The 14,387-nt window shown below is 36.4% G+C and overlaps 1 protein-coding gene across 1 annotated transcript in view; it reads right to left on the reverse strand.

Moving 5' to 3' along the window:
- Positions 1-12,052, reverse strand: part of adamts15 (ADAM metallopeptidase with thrombospondin type 1 motif 15) — a 45,880-nt gene extending 33,828 nt beyond the window's left edge. Inside the window, exon 1 of the mRNA XM_012966928.3 lies at positions 10,650-12,052. Coding sequence (XP_012822382.1) covers positions 10,650-11,609 — 960 coding nt within the window. The 5' untranslated portion in view covers positions 11,610-12,052. The remainder of the gene's footprint in view (positions 1-10,649) is intronic.
- Between the last annotated feature and the right edge of the window lie 2,335 nt (positions 12,053-14,387).

Here is a 14,387-nt window from a genome sequence, read left to right on the forward strand (position 1 = left end):
GTTCGGTTCATTTTTATATAATGCAAACAGGAGTGCACTTCTGGATGATTTTATGTTGTATAACTTGTTTCCAGTGCTACATATCATATTGTGTTGCGGCGTCAAAAAAGATTGTGAAACAGTTGTCTGTAGAACTTATAGAGTTACCATAACTCTTAGAAGAGTTACTGGAAACACAACACATTTTACAACCCATTGAATTGTACGGTAAATACACTCAGTTTTTATGAACTTCACACACACCTGACAGTGACCTACATAGTTGGTAACAGATTTCCTTTCAGCCACATTACTCTGGTCAGAGTTCAAGCTTATTTATTTCTTGGCTTTAAAACCTTATTTATTGAAAAAAGGCAGGGCAAAAAATATAAAATGAGGTTATGGAGAAAAACATAATAGACATCACTGTTTGAAGGAGCACAGCCTTGGTAATAAACAACACATTCTATTTTTAATTTGGAAATGTACTCCAATGTACTAAACTAGTAAAATACTCACTTGCTAAAAGTTCACATATTACGTTTGCCTTCTTAGAACAAATGGGAACTTCAGTGAAAGTGGCACCTCTCTGTCACAACATGGCATCTATCTATTTTTCTTCAGGGAATTCCTGGAATTCTTGCTTCCCTATGCACTTGCTGCCTGCAGCTATTTGGAGAAAAAACCCATCAGTTATCATCACTACAAGTTCCCAGAACTCTGACACAATCCTTTTAACCAATACATAGCAAGAGGAACCTTGAATTAAAAGTCAGTTTTATTTTAATATGTAATATTGCAATTTTATTTATACTTCAGTTAATGATATTTTTCAAATTGCTAATTTGATGTGCATTCCTATTTATCTTATATAATATAAATACATTTTCACATGAATGCAATTAAATGCAATGCTAAATGTAATTTTAGCAAGTAATAGAGAAGCTATGATGAACTATGCATTACTAAACTAAACAATGGATATCTGTCGAATGAAGCCCCTAAAACTCCTGACCCTTGGTATTCTATTTGGTTTTTTTTTTCATGTATAATAATTTAAGATGGAAAAATACTAGATACCATAGTAAGACAAAACATTTTTTGCCTCTTTTTTTCACTCTTATAATAGGCTGTGTATCTCAAGTGCACTTTAGCCCCAGGTCAAGTGTCGAGAGTGATAATGGGAGTTAGAATAAGAATACATTGGCAAAGGCTGCATGCAAAAAAAATCATTTCAAATAGATCTTACAGTACTTTAAGAAAAGTTTTGTGGACTTGGGCAGAGCTGTATTCTCTTTCTTGAGATGTGTGTGAATCAATGGAAAAACATCTTTGATGCCCACACAGCATGCAATACGAAGATTTTGAATTAAACTAATTCTGAATGATTAAACAACAAATCATGCCACTTTAGTCATCTATGTCTACTACTGTTTGACCACAGTGTCTTCTGGCGTCTACTTTCCCCCCATCCTCCAGATCTCCTACTTTTTTTACCATCATTTGTTGGTTAATTGATAGTAATGGGATACAGTGTAGCACAGTGGATTCTAAATTTCTAAAGCAATTCATACACTAGGAAGCATTGTTTCTCATGTTCCTGCCATTTGAAACCAGTACAATAATATTAATAAAAATGGCATATTGCACAGTCCATATTGAATGCATTTTCTGTTGCCAGTCATAGTTGTATCAAGATGTATAGTTCACAGAAAATAAAGAAATGGAAGAAAATGACTCGGCATATTTGTAATCCATGTAATGCTGATAACAGCATTTCATTTGTAGCAGACAATTATAGTTGACTGGAAAAATATAATTGCCTATATTTTTAAAAAGCTGCATGACATCAGTTATGATGTAAATCACTTGGCTGTTTAATGGTACAGAAACCAACTGGAACACACTATAACTACATCTGCACCTACTGAATGTCTTTAAATACTGTATAAATCTTTCATTTTCTTTCCAAGGTGTAATATTTCTGTTCCTTTAGGAGTTTCCACTTGCCAATTACTACATGCTGTCCACTGCCCTCACCCATAATCAATATGCTTAAAACATAAAGGGGTTATCAACGTTCGAGCTTCATTTATTTTATTTATTTATTTTTCACAATTTTATTTTTTTGTCATGCAATTTCAAATTATGGTTCAAAAACTCAAATATCTGGTATTTATTAAGTGCAAAAAAATAAAATAAAACCGCAAATGTAAAACTTGGCCATCTAAAAGCTTGTGAGTTTCTATAGAAGTCAATGGGAGTTTTCCTAGGCAAAGTCAAACCATATTTTAATTCAAGATATTCAAGCTTTTGAGTTTTCAACATATTGATTATGGTGCAAAGGATGTCTTGTCTTTGTCTGTATGGATTTTGTGGATACAGCCCCATTGTAGCCCTGCCTAATGGTTTAAAATTTAGTGGTGATTACAATTTTCCCTTTTTACCAGTTATGTTGATGGTTTTGGTTCATGATATTTTGCAGTACACTGAATGTCAAGATACGGGATACAAATTTGTGTAGATAATGAGTTCAATATCCTTTGAAAATTCTAATAATAAATAGTTTAGATATCCAAAACCAGTAAGCAAAGTATGTACTGTTTTCTTAATCTGCACAAATCTGGCTAAAAGTGTTTATTATATTTAAATTATAAACTCCCATAAGGAATATTAACAGTATTACTTTTGAAGGTTTGCTATTTTAAGACAGTGAACAGAAGTTCAAAATATTGACCCCGGGTTCAGTGCATCTTTCAAATTCCTTTGTAATCTTAACTTGTTTTCCCACCAGTGTCAAATAGAAGAAAATTGAATTTGAGAAAACAATATGGGAGTTAGTTTGACTTTGTATGGGTAAATCATATGTCACAAGTGTGCAAAAATAAAATGCTTTCCCTACACATACCCTACATGAGTACTACAAAGACCATGGCCCTAATTAAATACTACTCACAGATAGTCTCCACTTACAGAGAAAGTAAATGCAATTCTTAAGCTTCATTTATTAAATTTAACACCACTGATTCTCAAACAAGTAGAAAACCTGACAGTCATAGCTTGTCCAAAGTACCTTTACATAACGGTAAACCGCTGCCTGCTGAAAATCTGCTGAAGATCCGCTGAAAGGCAAAATGTAATCCTCTGCACGCAGAGATGTGCCAGCAAGGGAACTTTGGGCAAGGTACACTCACTACATTTATATTCCTTCACAAATTTGATCAGATTTCTTGTTTCACATCCCTGGGAGCCAGTAGAGAATACTGACTGACATTCATCATCAGTAGGGATTCCGTAACTAGACTTACTGTACTATCCTGTACTCCATAAGAGAGTGCTATCCTCACTCTTACCTTGCCTAATCCTCTTCTTTTATAGCAACTACCTCATAGCACAGACCATTCCTACCCTAATCAGTAACAGTATATACATCAGTCATGGTGCTCGCTATGGAATAAATTTGGCAAAGGGAAAAGTACTAACAGGAAAAAAATTCCACCCCACACTAATACAAGAAAAGGGGACTGAACACTTGTAGGGATGTATTGTATACATTTTCCATCTTTATACAGAGATCTGTATATCTCTATTATATAATCATACACTTAAAGGAGAAGGAAAGGTAAAAACTAAGTAAGCTTTATCAGAAAGGTCTATGTAAATACAGCCATAAGCACTCACAGAAATGCTGCACTTACTTCTCTGTCAAAAGATTTGTTGTGTCTGTAATTCATGTGCCAGAGCCACGCATCTCTCTGCTGTCTCCCCTCTTCTGCTCCTCCCTCCCACAAGAATGCTAAGAACTCACTCCCTCCCTTAGGAATGTGGATCTGAGCCAATCAGCAGGAAGCTGACTCATAGTCTTACAAACTGAGCATGTACACTTGGTCTCGGTGCAGGAGTGAGGCATTATGGGAACTTTCGTTACACAGCTCAGCGGTTTTTTTTCCCTGTTTGGCTTCTGATCATCTGAACACGTGAAATATGGGGAGACTTAAGGGCACTATTGAGATAAATGAAGGTATGCCTGCAGCTTGAGATTAACTCTTTATTAGCCCTTCCTTTTCCTTTAAGAACTTTGTCATCATTAGTTTTTGTTTACATAATAATGGACCATGTTACAAAGTGTCCACATATTTTCCTGCAGAGTTGGTACAATTCACTAGTGAAACACATTAAGCTTAGTTATAATTAGAGAAACAAAACCTGACTGGAGGATAGAAGCTAATCTATTATCAGCTTCAAGGTTTAGTGCATAATTGTTTCAAATTTAGAGATGGGCTTAACCTGAGGGCTAGAACTGGTTGTTATAGCTGACTTTTAATAAAGGGCTGGAAAACTATAAGGGCTTTATATACATTGATATAGATGACAAACATTTTTTTTCCATACCTTGTATGGCCACTCTTAACGTATGCATCTTTTCCAGTCATTGTGTTCAATCAGTCAAATACCCTGTATGATCAGTAAATGTTGCTTAATTTATATAGGTTTCATGCAGCAACACATAATTCTGTAATTATCTGACATGTATAATATCACCAGTTTATATTTATCACCAACCTGCCCCCAAAGTAATTTCACCAAACAAATTATGGAGGTGTCGGATAGCAGATGACCCAAGTTACTTAGCCAGCCCTGGATCCTCATTTTTACTTCTAACAGTCCTTTGAGTGTTTCCTTTATTGCCATTTGTTAACTATTATTTATTCTCAGGGGGTTCTTCACTGATTTCCCTGATTCCAAAATGTGCCTCTACTCTCTTAAACCGACGTGTAGCAACTCAGGTCTCTATGTCCATAATATGTAAGAACAACTCCTCAGTTCAACCCTCATCCCATGTCATTGAAACAGTGTTTTATTGTGTTCACTTTTTCACTTCTCCTATCCCACAACAAACTCAATCATACCACAAATATGTGCAGAACCCCTTATACTGTTTCTCTGGTTTCAACTTGAAGTAAATTTATATTATGAAAAGCACAGCTAATAAATGTATTCCCTATAAAATCTCACATGAGATTTACCTTACTATTTTCTTTCTTTTTTTTTTTTTAGTTTGTCATTAACATTGAAGAAAAGCACATCTCTGATAAAAATATGTTTCCCATTCTTTCATAATAATAAAGATTGTGTGTACTATGCAGTTTCCTTACCTGAAAAGGAACCAGAGAGATTTTAGCTGCATCAGATAGATTTTTTAAGCATTGTTCATATTTATGTATTTTCTCATTCTGTGGCAGAGATGCAGGGTTCTAAGCCTCAAGGGCCACAACAAACCAAATATAACAGTTCCCTTCTGTTAAGTAAAGGTGAATCCATCAATACCACTGAAGCACTAATTGGCACACCTGTACACAGGCAGCAGCTCTACATTCTTGTCTTAATAGCCCTCAAGGCTTGGGATTGTGCTCCTCTGTTCAATACCATACCCTTGAAGTGACTGAATGCTTGGAAGATCAATCTACCCTTTCTCTTTGTTTAGTTTATTTTGCTGTCAGCTGCCTGCTCTTTGTAAATGAGCTTCAATTTTTCATTTTCAGTTTTTAAATGCCATCAAACTGTATATGCACCACTATTATTCCTGTTGTCATTTCCCAAAAATTCTTGACCTTTTACATGCTCTGTCATCAAGCAGGCAGTGTTTGCCTCATTATTGTCCTGTCTGGAATGTTTGCACAGTTGAAGCTGAATCTTACATCATCATCTTTCATTTGCAACATGTAGCAGTTGTTCTCTAAAGGCATATTTGTTGCATAATAATAGCACTAACTATGCCAGACTGTGAACTCAAAGAATCTATCACTTACCATTATAGTATTATTATTCATTTTATTGTTGTTGTTACTATTTTTAGTTGTAGTGTACATTTTGACTAGCCCTTTAATAATCCCTGTTTAATGCTTCTCCTATTTGCTAAAAATCATGGCAGGTGCACTTTTCACCCTGCCCTGCACTAAATAAATAACTCCCCTCAGTGTTCTGTAGCTTACATCCTTCCCAGCTTCTTGCTGTATTCCTAAGCTCTAAATTGGACATAAGTGTCTTTCTCAAGTCTTAGCCTTGGTGCACATGAACTGTGCTTACTCCCTCATTCGCTGTGCCCATTACAGGCTCTAGGCCTGTAATCGTTTCTATAAATATACAAAGATTTGGACTACTGTGGGCTATAAGTTATATGAACAAAGTTGGTGTCTGAGGCCAAATGTGTTTCATACTAATCTCCTGAAGCTTTATACTGGTAATTACCAAATACATGTATTCTTTACAATCAGGCATGTTTCTCTAGTTTACATAGTTACATAGTTACATAGTTACATAGGGTTGAAAAAAGACCAGTGTCCATCAAGTTCAACCCATCCAAGTAAACCCAGCACACCTAACCCACACCTACCCATCTATACACTCACATACATAAACTATAAATACAACCACTAGTACTAACTGCAGATATTAGTATCACAATAGCCTTGGATATTCTGATTGATCAATAACTCATCCAGGCCCCTCTTAAAGTTTCCCCTTGAAGTTGTATTTAAAGCCCAGCCAGTAATTGTATTCCCAAGAGATTTAACATACTGTAAACTGGGCAAAAATTAAAATATCACACACTTTCATTACTTCAGTGACTGTGCTTTCACAAAATTTTTTTAGCTAAACATTAACTGAGATATGCATTATTAGACATTAAAAGAAAAAAAAATAACAAAATGGAACTTATTCTGTCCATTTGCTGTTCCAGTAAGCCTTTTGTTTGCTTCATACTATTTTTATACAAAGAATTAAAAAATCTTGGCAGAGTTCTCTCTTGTCTTTTGTATATTTAAGGCCTTTGACAACCTTCTTACAGATAATTAGTTTCCTTTTAATTTTGCTATTGCTAACAGTTTCCTATATATCATCTCCACATTTTTCATTTACTACCTAATATGTGGTCGCTTAGCTTGTGACATGTAATGATTTGGGGAACTTTTTTCATTCTCCTTTAAGAATTTCATAAGGTCAAAACAGGACTACACTCCCACTTATGTCAATAGGTAATAACAGTAAGGAAAACTGCTGGAAAACTGCTGAGATGTGCAGTTGAATTAGTAGCTATCATCTTTGGTAAAATACAAAACTCTGGTTTTGTAATTTCTTAAGCTTAAAATCCACAAAGTTGCAACAAAGTAGCTCTTGACCCAATTCAGCCACCATGATGCTGGGTGAAATCAGAATGATTACATTGTTCAGCCTTCAGGCCAACAATAATGGAAGCCAATGCAGTCCTTGCCCAGACAGGTGCTCCTGCGGGAGCCATACACAGGCCAATAAACTGCCATCTGTAGAGGTGAAGCCAACAACTTTTTCAAGCCTGTGTATGGCCAGTTTCACTTATGGTCCTTTCTGGCAATTCTATATAATGTATATTTACTGCACGAATTAAGATTGTGACAAGTAAATATATTTTCACACAAAAGCTACTTTTTTTCTTTTTTGAAGGTTACAGGCAACAACATTCACCCATTTAATTAAATGATTTGACATTGTATTTATGACTTGCCATAGTCTGAAAAAAATCATATGTTTATCTTGGCCATGTTTAGGAAAGTGCTGTGATTACACACTTAAATGAGACTGCTTTCTTTTACACATGATTACGCTTGTTACAATTTAAAGCATGGCGGGCTTTTGTTTAATTACCTTTTTACTGTATGTGACTGCAATGAAATCAGCAATGAAAGTAAAACATTGACGTCAACAATGAGTCATGTTATGCGTTAAAATGAAATGTTTTTATAGGTGCTAATTAAGTTGTCAGAGTTTATTCAGCAAAGGCAGAAACAAGTACCACCTACACAAGTGGTGACTATCGTGGCACAGCTGGTAAATTCAGAAACAAACAGTTAATAAAATGGGTGGATTTTGACCACTCCTGCACCTTACAAGGCAGTGCAGAATAGTTTCAATCCCACCACCCCCAGCATTTCCCTCAAGTGTACCAGCTGCATTTCCAGCACATTCAGAGCCTGTGCACAAGAAGTGACGTCTTCTGGTGGATTCACAACTGAGCTCTAGTCGGCTGTAAATCTGCAGCGAAATCTTCACAGATACAGCAGATTTTTCCACAAGGTGTCATATTAAAATTGTGTTATGCCTATGCTTTGTATCTATTTTCAATCTCTTGGGGTGGTGTGGTTTCTGTGATGGTTACTATGAAATGCGCATTTCAAGTACATTTGGATTACTTATTTCAATTGATGATTTTCTTCATAATTTATTCTAAGTAGAATCCATTGCCAGCTAAACCAGTTAATACCTGCACATGTGAGAGTCCAATTTCATTTGACCAGAGTCCCTGCTTTGTCCTGTCTGCACACTCCATGTAATGTGCTACTGAAGCAAACTGGAGGACAGATGTATTGCTTCGGCTGCATAATAACACTGAAAAAAGGGGGGGGAGTTACTGTTTTAAAAAAATCTCTGACTTTAACAGTCTACAGTTAGGGGGAATGTAATTAAACTCAGTAACAAGAAAATTATTCGCAATGTGAAAATGTATGCCTCTGTACAAATAATTTGCCTTTGCACAAATTTAATATTGGCTTTGCGGAAGCGGAAACTGTTCAGCGACCACTTCTGACAGTGGAAGTAAGTTTGCGAATTGTATTGTTTGCCACAGTGTGTAGTGTATGTAATAAAACTTCTTCATAAAAGTTGTATGACATAGCAAAATGCAAATTTTTATTCTTATTTGTGCCCATTTGTTTTCCAATTTTGACTTATATTACATTCCCAAATTAATGTTTGGTCTATTTTAAAAACCTCCAGCTAGAAGCCTAATCAGATTTTAATAGAGTATTGTATTCTATAAAATATGGGTCTGACTACAAAATAGCCTTTGGTTCTAATAGTGCAGAATAAGCCTCTGGATAGTAATACATTTAAGTATCTAGTTAGCTTTTCTATCTTTTCATGAAAATGACATTACTATTGTTTTATAGCACTGACCATTCTAACACTATCACAGTGAGTTAAAATAAAGTGTACTGCAGCCAACAAAAGCATGAATATATTAATTGTTTGAATATGATTTTGTTTGTCAGGATCATCTTGCATAAAAAGTGTTGCAGTTTGGTTTATCCTGTCTTCACATACTTATCATTCTACACTGTATAATGCATGAGACCTGGAACTGAACTCAAAAAAATGTACTTAAGTCACATGGCCAGTAAAACCAATCAAAATGTTTCACTCTGCCCTTCTTATGTAAACCTGCTAAACTCCGTATCAACAGTAGATGATATGTTAGGGAGATTAGAGCAATGTGTCATTAGTTACCTAACACAGAGCTTTCTCTTCTGTACTTCCACCTGTTGAATGATGGGCTTGTTAGGAAGATATGAATGAATGCAACAAGAAATAAAACTCCACTCAAGTTTGGGTTGTCATGGCCACTTTGCCCTGAAATCGCTTACAATCTATCATTCTGTGTATTACAAAACCAAATTCTTAATGTGTAAAATATGGAGCTCTATCTATAATGTGTGTACAAAACTGTCCAAATCCTGGAACATTCATAAATCCACGGTTATCATCTTCCATTACTGTAAATGTTATCTTTAGCAGTCACACATCATTTCTTTCCTACATCCAGAGTAACTTAGAGTTCATATGCAGAATGAATGAGAAGCTGCAATAAACATATGGTTATTTTAAGCCAGGGATAAAAGGAGACTTTACTGTGGGAGGATAATAAGCAGACTAGTCAGCTGGAGGAGTCCTTACCTGAGAACAAATTCTATAAAACTGCACTGTTTCGAGGCTTGCCAAAAAATGAAACTTAAATCCTGTAGCATTCTTACTGAGCTAAATTAGGCACACTAGATGTACACTCACTGACTTCTCATTTAAAAGGCAGACCAGAGAAAATTGTGACTAATGAATCATATGATTTCTAATTTGTCTCCAGATGAATCCTTTGGCTTTTTCCAAACCTCTCCAACTGCTGAACTACAATTCCCAGAAGTCTCTTTGTTGTGTGATGTTGCAAATGCATAGTCTGATAGGCTGATATGAGTTATTACAGAACAATACCAAAAAAGAACAATGTTCATAAGAACCTTCTGTCACTATATAGATTAAAACAATCTGCAAAATGTGATTGTTTCTGCTATATAGCATGATAACCTTTGCATTGCTACCAAATATCTTTACTGGAGCACTGGGGATTAGCAAATGGCTCAGTTATTTTAACTTGACCAAACCTGTGCTTATGCTAGACCCACTAACAAGAATACTTGAAAAGCCTGAACTACTAGTGACCCTTGAGGCCATTACTTAATAAGCATTGATTTAGCAGATGCAGGCCTTGTACCTTTTGAATCAATGAACATGTGACCTCCACCAATATCATATTTTGGAACATATTATTAGTAAATTAAATTAGTAAATCACTTGCTATTACTGTAATTGTAGTGGTTCTGCTAGGCCTAAGATTGTCACAGTGCATATTTCAAACATAAACTGCATAATTTCAGCTGTGCAGACTGGGAAAAGTTTATATAAAAGTTTACTAAAGTAAGTACAAACATATAATGGGTTTCCTTTAAAGTAAGAATGCTTCTTCTATATAAACAAATTTTCTTTATAATGTCATAGAATCCTATCTCCACATTAAAGAGGCTTACCATTTTGGTGAAGAGGATCGCTGTGTCCCAGTACTCAGGGTGCTTGTCACTTACTTTGTTCCATTTCTTCTGCCACCCACAAAAACTTCTTAGTGTCATGGCAGCATTGGTTGTAACTTTCGGACCCTTCCCATCATCAGTTAGCACCATAAATTTCACCACCACAATGTTGATTGGATTCTGGATACTGGGGTGTCTGTATAATCGAGCTGCTGTGGCCATCAAGGTGAGCAGGTAGTGTTGAAGGTCATCACCATGAAACTTGAGCATTGTCTCATCAGCTACAATTAGTGTCTCCACATACCTAGTTATGGATGCGAAACGCCGAGACCGGTGACTGCCTTTCAACCTAGTGCCATTCAACTGCTTTTTATTGTGAGAGCCCTTGTATTTGTTTAGAGCTTCCATAATACCTTGATTTAAACCAGAACCAACTCCACACCTGGACGTGGTGTCTACTGACTTCAAAGGTCCTTTTCTGCGCTGTAGCAGGTGCGGCCCCTGGTGGCTGCTTTGCAATTGGTCTCTAGTGACATTTTGTAAAGGTCTGATGAGATATTCCTCCCCTTGGTAGCCAAAAGCACCCCTTAATCCTCCACAAAGGCTCAGTGCAGCAAAAGAATCACGGTCAGAATTGACATCCCCTGAGTAGAAACAATGTCTTAAATCGGGTGATTGTTTAGGGATAGAGCCAGGGAAGTGCATAGAAAAGGCTGGAGCAATAAACTGTGCATCAGGGATCAAATTAAGGTAGAAATCCTCATAAAAAGCTGTGATTTGGAAAATGACCCCTAAATCCTTTGCATTATCATTTTCTTTTTTTAAATAATATCTTCCATTTAAATCAGGATCCAGCCTTTTGGGGATAACCACAACCTCCTGTAAGGAGGAACACAAAGAAGGGATGAGAAGCAGTAGATCCAAAGCAAGCAGAGAGGTGACAGCCAGATGTGTGCACATGGTTTTCGTGACTCACAAGTCAATGCATCCAAAAATAAACAGAGAATATATTTGACATGGAGTGAAAAAAGAGATTATGTGAAGAGAGACTGGAAATGCTGGTAAAATAGGAATTAAAAAAATAACAAAGTTCTCCAAGTCATGATTTTTTAAAATAATATAAATTATGCAGGAAAAATGAGCTGGGTAACTGGAAAGGTTTAGCTGAATATTCACTTCCACAAATTCCAAAAAACACTAAAGCTGATTTTGCAGCCAGTAATCCAGATGTTCATTCAGGCAATGCTGAGGCTCAGTGCTGGAGGCATTGTGTGCAGCTTCACTACCTGTCGATTCACAGGCAACATCAGCTTCTTCTAGGGCTTTATATACATTTCTGTCCTGTGCAAATAGATTTTTTTTTTTCCTGGGAGGTGCTGGAAAGGCTTATTGGTCTTGCCTCTGCCACTTGTAGCTCATTATCAGACACACACACACACTTACACACACACACACACACACACAGCCTCCCTCTCTCATTGCCTGGCAGGCTTTAAAGAGACAGATTTCTAAAGCCAAGCAAAGTTTTGCATCTGTTAAAAGCAGCTGTTTTCTCCGCTGTGCTGCCAATTTTCTTTTTTCCCGTTGCACAATGCTTGCAAACTATGTGATTTTTAGAGGCAATTAATGATTGTTTTCCCAAGAGGCTTCTCTTTTTCTGAGGATGACTTAGCTGAATGATATGCTTGTGCTGCATAGAAATGTTAGCAAAGTCTCAGGGTTTTTTTTTTTTTTTTTTTTTTTTAATCTGCTGAGATGAAGGAATGACTGTATTTACTGGATTAAGGGAGCAATGCTTTTTAATTGTTCTTTAATTGCACTTTTATATAATGTAAATGAATTTCATGATGTTCCTCTTTATTACATACCCTTTAATTGGTGCCAAGAATCAATGCTCTTATTTCCAGCTGCACATTTCCAGTAACAATCCCTATGTATGCCTTCATTATGTCTACATGAGAGCAAGCTCCCCCTCAGTGAAACACTGTTGAGATCATAGCTGCCATTTGCTACAGAACATCATTTAGCATTGCATCACATAACAGTATTCCAGCTAAAGTGTTTATATCCCCAAACCTGAACCATGTCAGAATGCAGTTTTGGTATCTGATGTGAGAACATAACATAATGTTGTAACTGAAAAATGATGTGTTCAGTCTCCCCTGTTGCTGTTTGTTAAGAAATGTTTAAAGGAAATGCCTGTAAGTGTTTTTAACTTGGCTTTCTAAATTTGCAGCCTGCTACTTGCTAAACATAGATCTCTGTTTTCCGTACTAACCTCTGACAATTACACACAGAACATTCAATGACAGGCAGCACAAGATTAGAAGCAATGTAACAGGGCTAGCACTTCACCCCATTAAATAAGGGTACATTATATTTCACATTTGCGTCAAAAAAGTAACGGTTGCGTCAAAAAAGCGAAACAGGAAAGATTCGCTCATCACTAGTATCTAACAAAAATAAATCACTGTTTTGTAATGCTTCCTGTTTCCATAGCTTACAACAGCGATACAGCAGGCAGTTGGGACTGCACGTTGGTGTAGGGGTTAGCAACGCTGCTTTGTGGTGTAGGGATCCTGGGTTTCATCCTAGCCAGGGCACTGACTGCAAGGTGTTTTTATGTTCTCCACATGGATTTCCTCTGGATACTCCAAGTGCCCCACAATATAACAAAAGGCACTAATGTGGGTGTATAGCACTCCTTCTTGAAAATGGCACTACTCAATGGGCAGCATCATGGGAGCTACTATACTTCTCCACCAAGAATTCTAATTGTACTCTTTGCAAAATGGCAAATATAGATATTATTTTTGTCCTGTGGTTCAGTGAAACGAAATTTAGCAGTGAAACTCTGACTAGGTATCAGCTTGGTTCCACAAGATGATTCATAAATTCAAAAATACAGTATGTTGCTTGGACTAAATTAAGGCATGCACTGGAAGATTCTCTGATAATCTGACTCTTGAAGAAGATCATATCCATGGTATTTCCCAGCCTCCCTAATCAATATCTTTGCATTCCCCAATCAAATGCAAGTCAAGTATAGGTATCTCATATATTCTGTGCCTCATTTCAGTCTATTAATTTTTTCTATATCAGGTACATGCGTGTTTATTTTTTCAGTCTATAGTATAAATAACTTCAGCCGGCAAAATGCTGACAATTATGCCCTGGGGCACTGCAAAGGGTTGCACTCACTTTGTTAAACTATTCTCTTTATTTAAAAAGACTTACTCCTAGTCATCAATCAATTTTGATTGATTTGACATTTCCCAAGCCTTCCAGGGATTTAATTCCTCAGATCTCCAAAAGAATGACTGGTCTGCGGCACTGCATCCCATGGTAAACTAAAGGGGCAACAATTTTTTATATATGTTTTTCCCAGTGTATTTAGTCAGCACTGAAATAGTATCAATATTGAACAAATCCACTTTCCTGGAAAGCTCATTCTTAGCTGATCTAAGTCATTATGGATCAGTGGTTGTGTTACTTATGATCATTATAGATCAAACACAATTGGCCACTGTAGTAGTAGTAGTAGTGTGTAGTATTGTGAATTCAGGTCTTTTTTTTTACCCTAAAGCAAAGAGGAAATACATATATAATTCATGCATTTTCAGCTTTAAGACTCTACAATAGTTTGGGTTGACAAAATCCCAAGTAGATCAGTTGTTTTATGCATTTGATTAGTGAAGTAATGTTTATTTGTGGTTGTACTGATTATGTCTCTGATTC

Source organism: Xenopus tropicalis, chromosome 7 (genome assembly GCF_000004195.4).
Source record: "Xenopus tropicalis strain Nigerian chromosome 7, UCB_Xtro_10.0, whole genome shotgun sequence".
Classification (NCBI taxonomy): Eukaryota; Metazoa; Chordata; class Amphibia; order Anura; family Pipidae; genus Xenopus; species Xenopus tropicalis.